Source organism: Eulemur rufifrons, chromosome 8 (assembly GCF_041146395.1).
Source record: "Eulemur rufifrons isolate Redbay chromosome 8, OSU_ERuf_1, whole genome shotgun sequence".
NCBI classification, from domain to species: Eukaryota; Metazoa; Chordata; class Mammalia; order Primates; family Lemuridae; genus Eulemur; species Eulemur rufifrons.
The window spans coordinates 51,369,951-51,385,303 of NC_090990.1; the positions used below are offsets into that span (position 1 = coordinate 51,369,951).

Genomic DNA, 15,353 nt, shown 5'->3' on the forward strand with positions numbered 1-15,353 from the left:
GTCATGTTGTTGGCAGATAGTAACAATGCGATTGAAATGTCACCTGTGTGATATTTCAAATATAAGTTTTTGCTCTTTCTTTTTAAAGTTGCTCCAGAACAGCCTCGAAATGTATCTTGTATACAGAAGGGAGAGCAAGGCACCGTGGCCTGCACCTGGGACAGAGGACGAGACACCCACCTGTACACTGAGTATGCTTTACAGTGAGTGAGAGGCTGTGTTTTTGCAGCTGTCTTTGTAGCTCTTCCCTTAGATAATATTTAGAAATATCTAAGTTTTATTTTTACCAGAGAGAAGAAGCAATAGACACCTCCAGACAATTAGATAGTTTTTTAAAAAATTCTAGTGTTCATCAGTTAAAATTGGTTCATTCATCTACAGCATAAGAACTGATGTCTTGGGTCAGAGTTCTAACTGAGAGCTCTCTGCAGAGCATCGAAGGCCCAAGTTATGGGTTCTTTCCTGCTCTAGTAGGGTTAAACTGGCTGCATAACATCTCTTTCCTCTTTTGCAGCTACAGAGCCCTGGGGTCACAATACATAAATAGACTCTTCCTTGTGGTAGTTTTCCGTTAGCTTGGAGGAGTTTCTTTTTAAAGCACCATTGGCTGACCTGAAAGGACACAAGAAGAGAGTGTCTGGGAGATTCTGTTCCTTGGAGTTGATTCCATAATTGCATTAAAGATCCAGCCCATTTGCCCTGTGCCTGAGTGAGCAGGAGACAGGGGAAAGGAGGTGGCCCCAGGATTCTGGTCTGGCCAGTGCTGTACTGGGAACTGACACTTTCATGCTGTGGATGCCAAGGTGGCCATGGATCCTTTGGATGATGTTAGGAATTGCCCCAAGGAGCCAAGATGACAGCCAGAGTTTGGGGAATTCTGGCAATATAGGCATTATTGTCTATCTATCTATATGGACACTACAAAAAAAAAAAAAAAATCTCACTTCTACCAAAAAAGGGAGAGGGGGGAAAGTATAGTTCTATTTATGACCACAGAATACAAATATTCCCGTGGTGTATACTTTAGTAATAAGACTGACCTTTAAAAACTGTCTAGAATTTTAAATATTTGAACATTTTGTTCTTTTATCCTAAAATGAAAAAGTAGCACATAAAATATCTTGCTAAACACAATGGTGTTTTGTTTATAGGTTAAGTGGACCAAAAAATCTAAGTTGGCAGAAGCAATGTAAAGATTATTATTGTGACCATTTGGACCTTGGAATCAACCTCACCCCTGAGTCACCTGAATCCATCTTCACAGCCAAGGTTACTGCCATCAATAGTCTTGGAAGTTCTTCTTCATTTCCATCCACCTTCACAGTCTTGGACATAGGTACATTTTATTTCATTTTTTGTAGGTGTCATTCATTTGCACTTGGTAATTATTTTGAAAATCACCCAAATCTTTTTTGTATGATTGTTTCAAGGGGGACAAAGGTTGATGGAGAGTGGCCAACAGGCATAGGCAAAAGATAGAAGTTACTTTGGAGCAAGTAAAAGAAAGAGTGCATGATCGTAGAACTTTATAAAAATAGCTGTACAAAATGGGATATTCAACATTACTCTGTACTGGAGAAAAGAATCCTTGGCTTCAAATCTCATGAAAAAAACAGCTGCCAATGGTACCATCTGACTGAGGAGAGGGTCCAGTGAGGTCATTTCAGAAGCTCAGTGTAGGTTCTTCTTGGAGGAGGTGACCTTTTACCCCATGGCTATTCCCACTGTTCTGAGATAGGCTACCTGTGGGCCTGCTAGGCTAAAGCAGCCAGGTGCAAATTATAAATAAATGTATCAAGTCACAAATGCATCTAGCACCGAGAATACTTAACCTCCACCCCTCTCATCAGCTTGGGAGCTGGAGTGAGCCAGTCCCAGCACATTTCTGAGTAAATATAACTGGCCCAGTTGAATCAGAGGCCAATGTCAGGCATCCCGAGTTCTGACCATGCCAGGTAGGCTTCTGGCCTGCCTGCTGTTCCAACCTCCCACTACGTGTCTCTCTTTTCACTTCCCGCAGCACCTTTTTGCATGCACACTGCTAACTATGGTCTGATCATAGTCATTACACACTTTCCTATCACACTTCCCTTCATCCCAATTCCCATCTCTTTACACAGACCTCTCATCTCTAAGCCACCATCTTTCCCCCTGTTCTTTTCTTCCTCTGTGTCTCTGCTCCTTTGCTATGAATTTTCCCACCAACGTTTCTCCTCCTCCTAAGGAGATCATCACTGCCACCTCTGGCTTCTCAGTCATTGGAACTCCCGGGTTTGGCATGTTGGTTTTTTAAAAACCATTGAATTAAGTGGAGTCGACACATCACTGATGCCAGCAGTAGTTATTTGGTAAAAATGAGGTTGGACTTAAGGGAAATTATTTTAACAATTTAGAAGTGAATCCAACTTTTTTTTTCTTTCTTAAAGCCAGGAACTTCCGTCTCATATGTTTTACCAACTTTGGTGGTTATGCATCTTAGAAATGAGTTTTGTTCAATTCTTTATAGCTCGTGTGTCAGCACCTAAGGCAATTTCTGATTGTGAATCCTGAACTACACTTTTTTCTTTGTCCTGGTTACTAGTGAGGCCTCTTCCTCCGTGGGACGTTCGAATCGAATTTCAAAATGCTTCTGCCAGCAGATGCAGCCTTCAGTGGCGAGACGAGGGACGGGTGCTGCTGAATCGACTCAGATATCGGCCCAGGAACAGCAGGGCCTGGAATATGGTAACGGTCTTTAGAGTGAAGGGAAAAAAAATTTAAGGGGCTCTTAATATCGCTGCACAGACCTCTGTCTTTCATACTAGCAAAATATGAAGTTTAAGAATATTTAGCCCAAAAGTACACACTTAAAAACTATCAGAGATGTTAGCGTGCCGAGCCCTAGCTCCGTGGTGCCCCACGCCACTCAGGACTCTGCAGAGTCTGCAACGGCAGGAAGGTTCTCACTGGAACCGGCCCATCAACCCTGAACTTCTCAGTCTCCTTGACTGTAAGAAATAAATTCTTTCTCTTTCTAAATTACCCAGTTTCAGGTATTCTGTTAGAAGCAACGGAAAACAGACTAATACGGAAAATCGGTACTGAGAAGGGGAGTGTTGCCGATAGCGAATACCTAACAATGTGGAGGCAGCTTTGGACCCGGTGGTGGGCAGAGGCTGCAAGAATTGCAGGAGCAGGTTAGAAAAAGCCCAGCTTCCGGTGAGGGCCTAGGAGACAAGGCTAGGGAATGTCTGTGACTCCGTAGAGTTTGATTCAGTGGTTGTGACCGGACTGCTGATAGAAATATGGAAAGTGAAGGCCATTCTGATGAGGTTTCAGATGGAACTGAGGAAGAAGGTACTGGGAAATTGAGGTAAAGGCTGTCCTGGTTTTTATGGCGAAGAACTTGGCTGAGCTGTGTCCAGGCCCCAGGGGCTTTGTGGAAGGCTGAATTTAAGAGTGATAGAATGGTAGAAAAAAAACATGGGGCAAAAAAAACTTCTAAGCAGCAAAGTGCTCGGGCTGCTGCATGATGACTTCTGACTGCTTATGGTGAACTGCTAGAGAAAAGAGAAACAGAGCAGAAAAATTTGAAAAATTCTCAGCTTGGCCATGTGGTAGAGAATGAAAACGCCTGATCCAGAGAAGAAATCAAGGCTGTAGCCCAGCGACCTTTTGCTAAAGAGATTGGCCTGGGCAGAAGGGAGCCAGTGCTACTCCTCGAGACACTGGAAGAAAGACCCCGAAGGCATTTCAGACATCTTCAAGGCTGGCCCTCAGGGTTGTCCACAGCCTCACTGCCCAGGGCCACCCCAGGGCTCTGCTCCCTGCACTCCTGCCCAGCCCCCTTGGTCTGCCCCCAGCTCAGGCAGCCCCAGCTGTGGCTCATGCTGCAGCTCCGGAAGATACAAGTCCATGCGGTGCTAACTTTGCAGGCTTGCAGAAAGCAAGAGCTGTGGAGGCTTGGTAACTTCTACTCAGATTTCAAAGGATATTGTGGAAAGCCTGGGGGCCCAAAAGAGACTTGTTGTAGGGGCGGAGCCACCGCAGAGTCCCCACTAGAGCAATGCTTAGTTGAGCTGTGGGGCCACCATTGAGACCCCAGAACTGTAGAACTACCGGCGTGCAAGACCAGGCTGGAAGAGCTGGGTGGACTGAACCCAGCCAAGCCATAGGGGTGGGGCTGCTTGAAGTCTTGGGGGTCCAACCCTGCACCAGTGTACACAGGATGCCAGACTTGGAGTCAAAGATTATTTTGGAGTCTTAAGACCCAATGTCTGCTCTGTTGGGTTTCAGACTTGCATGGGGCCTGATACCTCTTTCTTCTTGCCTACTTCTCCCTTTTGGAATGGAAATATGTACCCTATGCTTGTAAGTAGACGACTTGTTTTGATTTCACAGGCTCACAGATGAGACTTTGAACTTCTGAGTTGCTGCTGGAAGGATTTAAGACGTTTGGGCTGTGGGGATGCAATGAATGTATTTGTATGTGAGAAGGACATGAGTTTTGAGGGCCAGGGGCAGAATGCTATGGTTTGAATATTTGTCCCTTCCAAAATGCATGTTGAAATTTAATCCCCAATGTGGCAGTCTTGAGAGGTGGGGCCTTTAAGAGGTGATTAAACCATGAGGTCTCTGTCCTCATGAATGGATTCATGGACTAATAGGTTAATGGATTAATGGATTATCAGGGGACGGGAATTGGTGGCTTTATAAGAAAAGGAAGAGAGACCTGAGTTAGCAAGTTAGCACACTCATCCCCTCACCATGGGATGCCCTGCACCACCTCAGGACTCCGCAGAGTCCCCACCAGCAAAAAAAAAAAAAAAAGACCTTAACCCCTTGACCCTGGACTTCCCAGCCTCCAGAACTATAAGACATAAACTTAAACTCTTTTGGTATATACATATATATATATATACACACACACATATATATATATCAGAAATTCATGTATACCTCTATTTATTAAGAAATAGCTTGAATATTGATCATTGATTCTGAAATGTTTTGAGTCAAAGATGTTTGTAAACCAATATTAATTTTCTACAATTTATTTCTATTCATTTCTCCTTATTCCACCTCCTACCCCCTTAGTATTAATACTTTTTAGCAGCTTTTAACATACTGAAAAGAGAAATATTAGGGAATGCCCACAGAGGCTTATTTGGAATTGAATATTCTAAAGAAAAGGCCTATAATTTGATATAATATTAGGTATTACATGTTTTTTATAATAAAAGGTATACGATTATGATTCCTTCCAGGATTTTGGTAAAATATAATGGTTTATAATAACAAAGGATCAGTTCTACATATGCTGATACTCAAGAGAGGTATAACTAGTTTTCTTTTTAAAGCCAGTTCCATATCTGTGTTTAAACATTCATCACATTCTAATTGTAACTAAATAAAAAATAATCTCTAGTGTAGAAACTTTTCCAAGGCTTTTTGAAAATTGGTAGTTTTCAAACTTTACTTGTTTTCCATCTGGTCTCAGGATCCCCCTGGGAACCTATATGGAAAGGTTCTTAGTCCCAGGAGACTTTTTTTTTTTAATGAGAAGCTATTATTCATTGATATTTTTTCTCATTGAATGGTAGATCTGAAAAATTAAAAGGGTCACATAGTCTGGTTTTTTCCCTTTATGTTAAAATTCTTTAAATTTGTAATTTAGCATTAATAGGCACTTTTTAAAATCCTGTCTGATTCAAGGTTACTGTTACAAATGCCAAAGGAAGACATGATTTGCTGGATCTGAAACCATTTACAGAATATGAATTTCAGATTTCCTCTAAGCTACATCTTTATAAAGGAAGTTGGAGTGATTGGAGTGAATCATTGAGAACACAAACACCAGAAGAAGGTATGTGGCCAAAAAAAAAAAAAAAAAGAGGAAGATGTAATGATTTTCTTGGAGTAGAAGCTCTAAAGTACTGGCACTGAATCAAAAGGTATGATTGCATTAATTAACAAATTAAGTTTGACATTAACTTATGTACTAAACCTGTTCAGGGTGATATGTTTATACTGCTAGGAAATTTTTAACATTAGGTAAGTCCTCCTCCTGTTTGCGTACTCAGTCATGTTGATTACAGGTTTGTGCCTCACTAATGTTTGGTTATAACTCATGCCTCTTTCTTTTTATCTAAGTAACTCTCTCTTATTCTACAAAGCTATCAGTAATTAATCTCATTTTTATAGTTGAATCTTGATAGATTTTATCTTTTGGATTCTATGAAAATTAATATGGTTCTGTAAGTCATACTAAAAGCTTGAAAGAAAGTAGACTCTGGAGACATATATTTAAAAATAAAATTTAACATCCAGTAATCCTCTCTCCTCCAAATATTACAGCTCTACACTTCTTAAAGCCTTTGATAGTCACTGCTCAGATGAGAACCACCTGAGCACCCATAGCTATGAAAAGGATATTAAATATATTTTTCAATATAATAAACTTTTATTTTTTGATAATTATTGGGAAAACAATTTTATTGAAGTATAAACAAATATTTCTCTGAAGCAAAAATGCTTATATAAACCTAACACCAATATTAACAAATCTTTGGAGACATAAGAAATAGCCATCTGAATATTAGTTTTTAAAATCACTCAATATAGTATAGAACTTTTCATAATTTATATAAATTTGGCTCAGAGGAAAAATTATTGGCATATAATCCATTGCTCATTATCTGGAGCTTTTGTAATATTAATGTGCAAAAATCTAAATGTTTATTTGTGAAACTTATGTGTACATGTAAACTAGCCTCACGATTAAGTTGCATTCATTTTCTCTGAGCTACTAACAGTTTTCGGTAACTTATGACACTTAGCAATGATACACCAATGACATTCAAGGACCTAAAGGGCCTATTTGCAGAATATAATGCCTAATACATTATTTGTAGAATAATCTTTTAGTCTTCTTTTCTTCTTGTATTAATTGCATTTCTCCATATTTAAAAAATTGTTTAAGGCTGGGCACGGTGGCTCACGACTGTAATCCCAACACTTTGGGAGGCTGAGGCAGGAGGATCACTTGAGGCCAGGAGTTTGAGACCAGCCTGGGCAATATAGTGAGATACTATCTCTACAAAAAACAAAAACAAACAAAAAAAAACACCAGCTGGGCATGGTGATGCACACCTGTAGTCCCAGCTACTCAGGAGGCTAAGGCAGGAGGATCACTTGAAGCCCAGGAGTTCAAAGCTGCAGTGAGCTATGATTGTCCCACTGCACTCCAGCCTGGGCAACAGAGCAAGATCCTGTATCAAAAAAAAAAAGAAAAAGAAAAAGAAAAACGAAAAGAACTCCCTCCAAAAAATGATAATTTAGTACATCTCATTTTATAATAAAATCTTGTAATGTTGAGCCACTTGCTCTCTGCTTATCATTTTTGTAATCCAGAGCTTACTCTTAATATCCTTTCATTACACAAAGTAATGTATCTTTTTAAAATAACCTCATAAATCAGATTTTGTTTAGATATGGTACAGATAAAATTTTGAAAATGGGCCATATTTTATGTCCAAGTTCAAGGTAGTAAATAGGCTGTGAAATACTCAAGTTATATCACATTAGGCTAAACTATAAACTAGGGAAACTCGGGGCTGGTGAATTCTTGTCATTCTTACATTTGATAATGACCTATTTAGAGCTGTGCGAAAATGTTTTTCTTTTTTTTAAGCATTTGTCTGCTGAATTAAAACTCCTGCAAGGCAGCACAGTAACTCTCATATCCTAAAAAATAAACCACCATCGTAACAATGAGTGCAGCACCTCGTTACGGTTATGAACCTGTGGTTGGTTATGAATAGAACCTAGGAGGCTGGATTCTTCAGAGTTGTCGCAGTTGTTCATACAGAGAGAAACCCATACCCTGAGATACACCATGCTCACCAGCCTCTGTTGGCTTCCTTTCAATGTCTGAATCTCCCTTTTCTACGATTGATCTTTCTTTGGACTGTTGTAGGTTCTTTTTTTCTCTTACTCTAAGCTCTATGGTTTTCACCCCTTACCGCTGTTTCTGTCATCAGTTCCTTTATGAAACACCAACTGATGTAAACCTAAAAGGTGTGAATTTTTTTAACACTTCTTCCTTTTAACCCTTTTTTACTCATATGTAACTTGGCATTTAAAAAATCACCAGTAAGCTTCTTTTTTTTTTTTTTAAGTACTCTCTAAAACTGTGAATGATTTTGTGACAGAGCTTCTTCTTTGCAACCTTTGCCTCTCAAAACTGAGAGGAACCTAACGTCTCCTGGTGGATTGGGTGCAGCTATTTGTATCATGGCAGCAGTGGGTAAGGGCATTCTTTATATGGCCCTTTCCTGTGTCATTAAATTCAGCACCTGTCATGGTCCTCCAGGAGAGGCACTTCTCCACTAATGACCACTGAGAAAGGGATAAGAGGAAAGAAACCACTTTGACATTGACAAAAAACAATGCCAGTGTTTAGGAGGACAGTCCTGAAATCAGTGTCCGTCAAAGGCAGGCCTGATACTGATATTGGGAAGAGAGCAGCCACGTTTTCCTTCTAGTGGAAAACCATTCTTGAATTTGAGCTCTAGGTCCCCAGACATGTCTGAGAATATGCCCAGGTGTTGGAGGAAGGGAGGAGATTTAGAACCACTTAGAGCACCCTGGAAGAGACTCCAAACTATAGATGATTTACGCTGTTTCTTAGAGCTACCATATCAATATGTGTTTCTCTTTGTTCATTCACCATTTTTTTTAAAGGCTTATTTACATACTTTGGTCTTGCTGAACTCTATTATGGATAGTTAATAAAGGAAGCGTTGCATGTTCATACTTGGGCCAGAGCAGTAAAGAAGGCCCCCCCGCCCCCCGCCCTGCAACATCATGGGGATTGCAGGGGTGAGGGGGAGAGATGCCCAAAGAGGAAGAAAGTAGGAAGTACAGAGTCACCAGCTGCAGCTGCCCCTCCCCACATTGAGAAGCTAGGAAATGCATGCACTCATTTATAATTTTAAAATATTGCAATGATAGGGTGGGTATGAACAAGCAAATGCTGGAGATCATTTTGGATAGTGAGCATTTCATAACAGTCTAGCTTGGAGGTTGGCAAACATTTTCTCTAAAGGTCCAGATAGTAAAATTTTTTGGCTTTGCAGACCATACTTCAGCACCATAGTTAAGGGCTGGACAGTGAGGGCAGTAAGGATTGCTTCACTGTTGGCACGTCAGTGGTGGCACTGTGTTAGGGAAAGTTTCCATGGTGGAAAAAGGAGGGAATTCCTATCCAATTGCTCCCTTTTGCTCAGTGAAGTCTAAGGCAAAGTCATCCTTTGAAAGAACCAGATCATTGGAAGTGGAGGGGCTGATGGTGCCAGCTGTCACAAACAACACACATGTGAATCATGAGCCACCAAGAATAGTGACAGTAAAGAGGTGGAAAGAGAGAGTGAATCCAGTGGAAGTCATCAATCAGAGAGGGGGAGCAACAGGGGGGTTCTGTGCAGGACTCCACAAGGAGACATAGCAGCTGACAATGTCTGAAGGCAGGAACCTACCTCTAAAAACTTGTTTACTCAAGTAGCTATTGGTAAGATGTGTTTAAATTAAATTAGTTGAAACTAGATTTTAGATAAATGTATCACAGCCCAGGACATCCAGGAACCAAGTGAGTGAAGGACTTATCTTCATCTTGCTCTGCTCCAAGCATGATTTGGATCAGGATGAGACCAGGATGTGTTTCATTTAGTCTCCTACCTGAAACCTCTCAAGATACGCCTTTTCCATATTTACACTCTGTTAAATTCTCCATTCTCACTGCTCACGGAGATCTCTACACTTCTCCTCTCTGCCAGCTAAAATCCCTGTGGAGCAATTGCTTTCCACCCTGCAATCTAGCTGCTCTCATCTGAGCCCCTGCACTTGCCTTGGCTTCAGACACGGACGTAAACTCAGAAGCAGCCCATGGCTTGGCTCTGGTTTGTTTACCACGTGTACTGTTTCATAGAATCCAAGAATCTCAATAGCTTAGAGTTGAAAGAATCCTTGAGGTCATTTAGGCCAATCTCCTGCTTAACTTAGGATCTCCTCTTTTTTTCATATTTGTGGCTTCCTCTACTTTGACCCTGCAGTTTTTCCCTTTACATAGGAAGTAGTTTCATCTCAGGAAAGCTGATTTCTATTTCTCATATTTGTATTTTTAGTCATTTGTACTCATTTGTTTTGAAATCACTTAAACACATTGGCCTTCGACTTTCTTTTTCTCACCTGCCCATGATAGTTTTATGAGTCTTTTTTAGATAACACTGAGGTTAGAACTTTCAGTGATTTTGAGACAGTTCAATGTCAAAGATTCTCTTTATTATTAGCCTTTATGTTGCTTTAAGCAGCAGTGATTTGACACCTCTGATCATGAAATGTTACACTTTGGAACTCCTAGGGATTCAACTAATGATTGCTCTCCCACAGAGATATACATTGCAGGTGGGCACCATTAAAATTTCAGTTTCCCTTGCAATTTATCCTGTGAGGAGAGTATGATTCTAGAATTTGATTCTTAGCTCTGTAGTAATCTGTTAGGTTGTGGATCTTTAATGAGGCAATGAGTGTTCCCTTTAGATTTCTCACCAATATGTAATTAACTGAAGACATTTACTGCTATGGAACAAGGCAATTGGCTTTGACATTGAGCACACCCAAATTTCCAAATCCTGATTATGTAGTCAATGTCTGGATTATCTATGATAGTTTGTGTATTTTTGCTCAAATATAGTGAGCTTTGATAGGAAGAGCAGGGTCTTCAGAGACATCAAGACCTGGGCTTAGTTCTCAGCTTGTCATTTACCAGCTGCATGTCTTTTGTAAATCATTTAACCTTTGCCAGCCTCCTTGTCCTCAGCTAGAATGCCGGATTAATCAAGTGCACCCCTGCATCGTGTGAGGTTTAAATGAGATAATGCATACGTAGTGTCCAGACATTACCTGGCACTTAGTAGGTGGTTAGCGAATGTCACGTCCCCTTTCTTTGTTGCCTGTGCTTTTTTCCTTTTTGCATCTGGGCTAGCAAATAGAAGTCCCAGGCTTGATTCCTGGGTCACTCTTCATACTCCTGAAGAACTGAGAACATTTTCAGGATGTTTTATTTAAGCCTTTCTTACCTCTAAGTCCCTACTGCAAGGATCAATACTACCACTGCTTGAAAGACATGGGTGAAGAAAAGGCTTTAGGAAAGAAAAGAAGGGTGTGTTTAGAAAAAATAGAAAAAGAAGGGCGAGAAAGACAGGAAGAGGAAGTGACAGAGGAAGAGGATAGAACACGGAGGCCCAGCACATGGGGGATGGAAGGACATGGACAAATCACCAGGCTTCTCAGAGCCAGGCCACCGTGGGGGACAGAGCCCACGCCATGGGCTCTGGGATAAAGCAGACCTGTGTTCGAGGCCTGGCTTCTCTAAATATTAGTTCTGGGACCTCGAACAAGTTCCTTAACCTCTCAGCGCTTCAGGTTTCAGTGGAAGAAAACAGCAAGAGCTACGTTTGCTGAACACTTACCTGTGTCAGCACCCTCCAAGTGAATTCCCACTACGGCTCCAGGTGATGGATGGCGTCTTTACCCTCATTTGACAGGTGGGGAAGCTGGCTGCAGGACAGGGTGTTTGTTTGTTGAAGACCACGGAGCCAGTGTGGCCCATAGGTGGCCTGGCTCTGGGGCTGGCACTTTGCTCTCTAAAGCTGTGTCACGGGACGACGTGAATGGACCCACACGGGTCCCACCCTGTATGTGCTGGCATATGTGCTCCCTTCCTCGCCGTTTTGCTCTCCCCCTATTATCCAGGTGGTGGGGCTTAATTTTCTAGATATTTCTAGCTAGTTAAATGGAGCTTTCTGCTTCAGGAGAGACCTTGGTTGCAGCCTTACCTCAAATGCCCCCTGAGTTTCACTGTTAAGGAAGCTAGGCTGGTGCTACTGACGCCTGTTTTCAGAAGCTGCTTCTGTTGATTCCACTCCTGGCTGTAGGTCAACACGGATCTAAGTGACTTGACAGGGGAAGTGACACTACTTCAGCCACTCACGCACACGTGCACACACTCACTCTCACTCACACAGACTCACAGGCGTTGATTATTCAGTCCCTTTTCAAGGATGTTTGGTTGACTTTCTCAAGTCAAATTAGGCCATATTTGTTTTTGGGTTTTTTTTTTTTGAGACAAAGTCTCGCTCTGTTTCCCAAGCTAGAGTGCCCTAGCGTCAGCCTAGCTCACAGCAACCTCAAACTCCTGGACTCAAGCAATCCTCCTGCCTCAGCCTCCCGAGTAGCTGGGACCACAGGCATGCGCCACCATGCCCGGCTAATTTTTCTATATATATTTTTTTAGCTGTCCATATAATTTCTTTCTATTTTTTTAGTAGAGACGGGGGTCTCACTCTTGCTCAGGCTGGTCTCGAACTCCTGACCTCGAGCGATCCTCCCGCTTCGGTATCTCAGAGTGCTAGGATTACAGGCGTGAGCCACCGCGCCCGGCCCAAATTAGTCCTTATTTGACCATTGGCTTATAGACTAGCGGTTATTGCTTCTATCAGTTCAGCCTGTGTTTTGGCATTAAATAGATATCGCCTGATTTGTTCATTTGTTCCTTCATCGTTTAACAATTATGAGAAGCCTATTACATTTTATGTGCTGTACTAGATATGCGGAATATTAAGCTAAATGAAATAAGCCTCCCTTTCAAGTAGATCATTGTCTAATGATGAAAAACCAAATAATTATACTATAACAGGATAAGTTTAGGAATGGAGATGAACACAAGGTTTGACATTTGTATTTGTGTATTTTTCCATGACCAAATAATGTTTTTCCTTATGATTTATGTCTTTACTTCTCCACTGAGAATTCTTTCTGCATTCCCATTAAAAAAAGAAATAACTCCACATACTTTCTTTGAATTATTTTATTATTATAGTGTTTTAAGAGTAAGTTATGAAATAAGTTTCCCTATCATTTTTGTTTATTTGTTTGGTTTGGGGTTTTTTTTATTTTGTTTTTGTTTTCTTAAGACAGAGTCTTGTTTTGTCGCCCTGGCTAGAGTGCATTGGCGTCATGATAGCTCACTGCAACTTCAGACTCCTGGGCTCAAGAGATCCTGCCTCAGCCTCCCAAGTAGCTGGGACTACAAATGTGTGCCACAACGCCTGACTGATTTTTCTATTTTTTGTAAAGACAGGGGTCTCACTATGTTGCTCAGGCTGGTCTTGAACTCCTGGCCTCAAGAAATCCTCCCACCTCAGCCTCCCAAATCCTCATCATTTTTTTAAAAGCTGGTTTTTCAGTTAGCCCTATTTTTTCTGATTTTTTGGCAAAAGATATACATTGTTACATTGTTCATTGTTAAAGAGAAAAATACTGGAGTACAAAAAATTTGAAATCATCCTCTAAACCTACTCTTATTTACTGAATGACCAATTTACTTAAAGACTTTCCATTGTGTAAATATATGTGAAAATATGGTTTTTCCCCCCTTCAACACAGAGCCTACTGGGATGTTAGATGTCTGGTACGTGAAACAGCACATTGACTACAACAGACAACAGATTTCTCTTTTCTGGAAGGTAAGTTTTAAGTGTCAACTTAAAACTCAAGGGAATTAAATATTTGAATAATTAGTCTTAAGGCAGAAAAAGACCTGTCTGCTTAGTGGCTTGGAGATGAGGCTTCAGTGACTTTGTCGGAGCTCATTTTCTCAGACATATTCATGACCCGGGATGCAGTGTCGTTTACCTTTGTCAGGTGAGGACGAGAGCTCCAGCGGACTTCCTTCCTTTACACCATCACATCCTTTCTTCATCCCACTTCCTGTCGGGTCAGGGTCCCTTCCCACCCCTGCACTTCCACACTCTGACCCACTACACTGTCTCTTCCAACTCTTGTCCCCACACTAGCCAGCCCCCCTCTCTCCTGCATAAATGTGCCCAGCAGTGACCAAGCCACCTGACATGCTCACTCTCTGGGAAGTAAAAGATGGGAAAGCTTTGGATGTGGATATGTAAGAATATACATGTTTAAGTCACTGAAAAGGGAGAAGGTGGAAAGCAAGCTGCCCTACCTTAAGAATACTAATAGTAGTAGAAAAAATGATACAAATAGAAACAGAAAGCAGCCCTTCCTCAGAAATGGTAGTAAAACAATAGTAAATTGAACAACCTTCCAAAAAACCGTGAGTCCTAACATTATTATAGAATGTGAAAGTCTCACAGCGTATTGCAAACTGGCACTGCCTGTTCATTTAATGCTCACAAAACCCCCCGTGAGTTTCTCAGAGAGAGAAAGTTCTTGCCCAAAGTCACCCAGCTACCCCTGGGACAGGAACCTCATCCAGAAGCTTCCTGCTACATCATGACACATCTTTGATGAAGGAAAATTCTGCACCATTTGAGTTGAGCTACTGATTGGTGTGCTCATAAGTTTATAGAAATGGGCTCTTTCACTCTCTTCTCCCTTACAAAACGTCTGGTATAAGAGAAGTTGACTATAAATAGCTTGGTGAGTCATGATCAAGCTCACTTTGAAACTAACGCTGCAGCTCCAATTTTATTTTAAAATAAAACCACTTTTAATAGCAAGATGATTCTCAAAGCAGGACATGCAGAGCAGCCATAATTTGTGAACGTTATAGAAGGATCCAGCTCAATTACTTCATTTTCACAGTTAAAACCAAAATTCCTCCTCCCATAGTAAGATTTCTCCAAAAAATGTCCTCAGCAATGATCTGGAAGGATATGCTGTGTTAACCTACTTCATTCCTTTCCACTCAAGGGTCTCTCTCGGTATAATGAAAGTAAATATACTCCACTGTGGGGTCAGTAAATCAGGACACAAACGTAAAAAGATCACAAGGACCTCTAAGGTAAAATTAAATGGTACTACATCATGAATTTTTATCCAGACGGTGAAAGCAACATGCCCAGTGCCAGGCCTGTGTGCTTCTCACTGTAACAAAGAGAGCTTATTATACCAGGCGGCATCATGGTCCCTTGAAACCAGTGTCACAGTGAAGTCAAAAAAGATATTTGTTAGCCAGAGCAAATGTACATGCGCACATTCTTCTCTGCTGCCCATTTTGACTGTATTCCTGTCTTCACAAAGCTTAGATTCTAAGATGAGGTCTTGGGATTTGGGGGGACTTCAATGCTCTTCCAGTCCACCTTGCCTCTCCTTGTGGACATGGCTCCTACTCCTGCCTGGACAGACAGATGTCTCTGCGAATACCTTCTAGAACAGGGAGAAGCCCACTTTGTAGTCCATCCATGCCATGGTTGAACATCTCTTATCGTTAGAAAATCTTTCCTTTTGTGTAGCCAGAATTGTGGGCCCAAGAAGGATGCTTTGGACTGGAACTG

The 15,353-nt window shown here is 41.3% G+C and overlaps 1 protein-coding gene across 3 annotated transcripts in view; it reads left to right on the top strand.

The window, feature by feature from the left end:
* Positions 1-15,353, top strand: part of IL12RB2 (interleukin 12 receptor subunit beta 2) — a 79,794-nt gene that overhangs the window by 19,403 nt on the left and 45,038 nt on the right. For all 3 annotated transcript variants that reach the window (XM_069478048.1, XM_069478049.1, XM_069478050.1), the window contains 5 exons: positions 89-203; positions 1,152-1,336; positions 2,582-2,724; positions 5,695-5,845; positions 13,486-13,565. In XM_069478048.1, the coding sequence (XP_069334149.1) occupies positions 89-203; positions 1,152-1,336; positions 2,582-2,724; positions 5,695-5,845; positions 13,486-13,565 (674 nt within the window). The remainder of the gene's footprint in view (positions 1-88; positions 204-1,151; positions 1,337-2,581; positions 2,725-5,694; positions 5,846-13,485; positions 13,566-15,353) is intronic.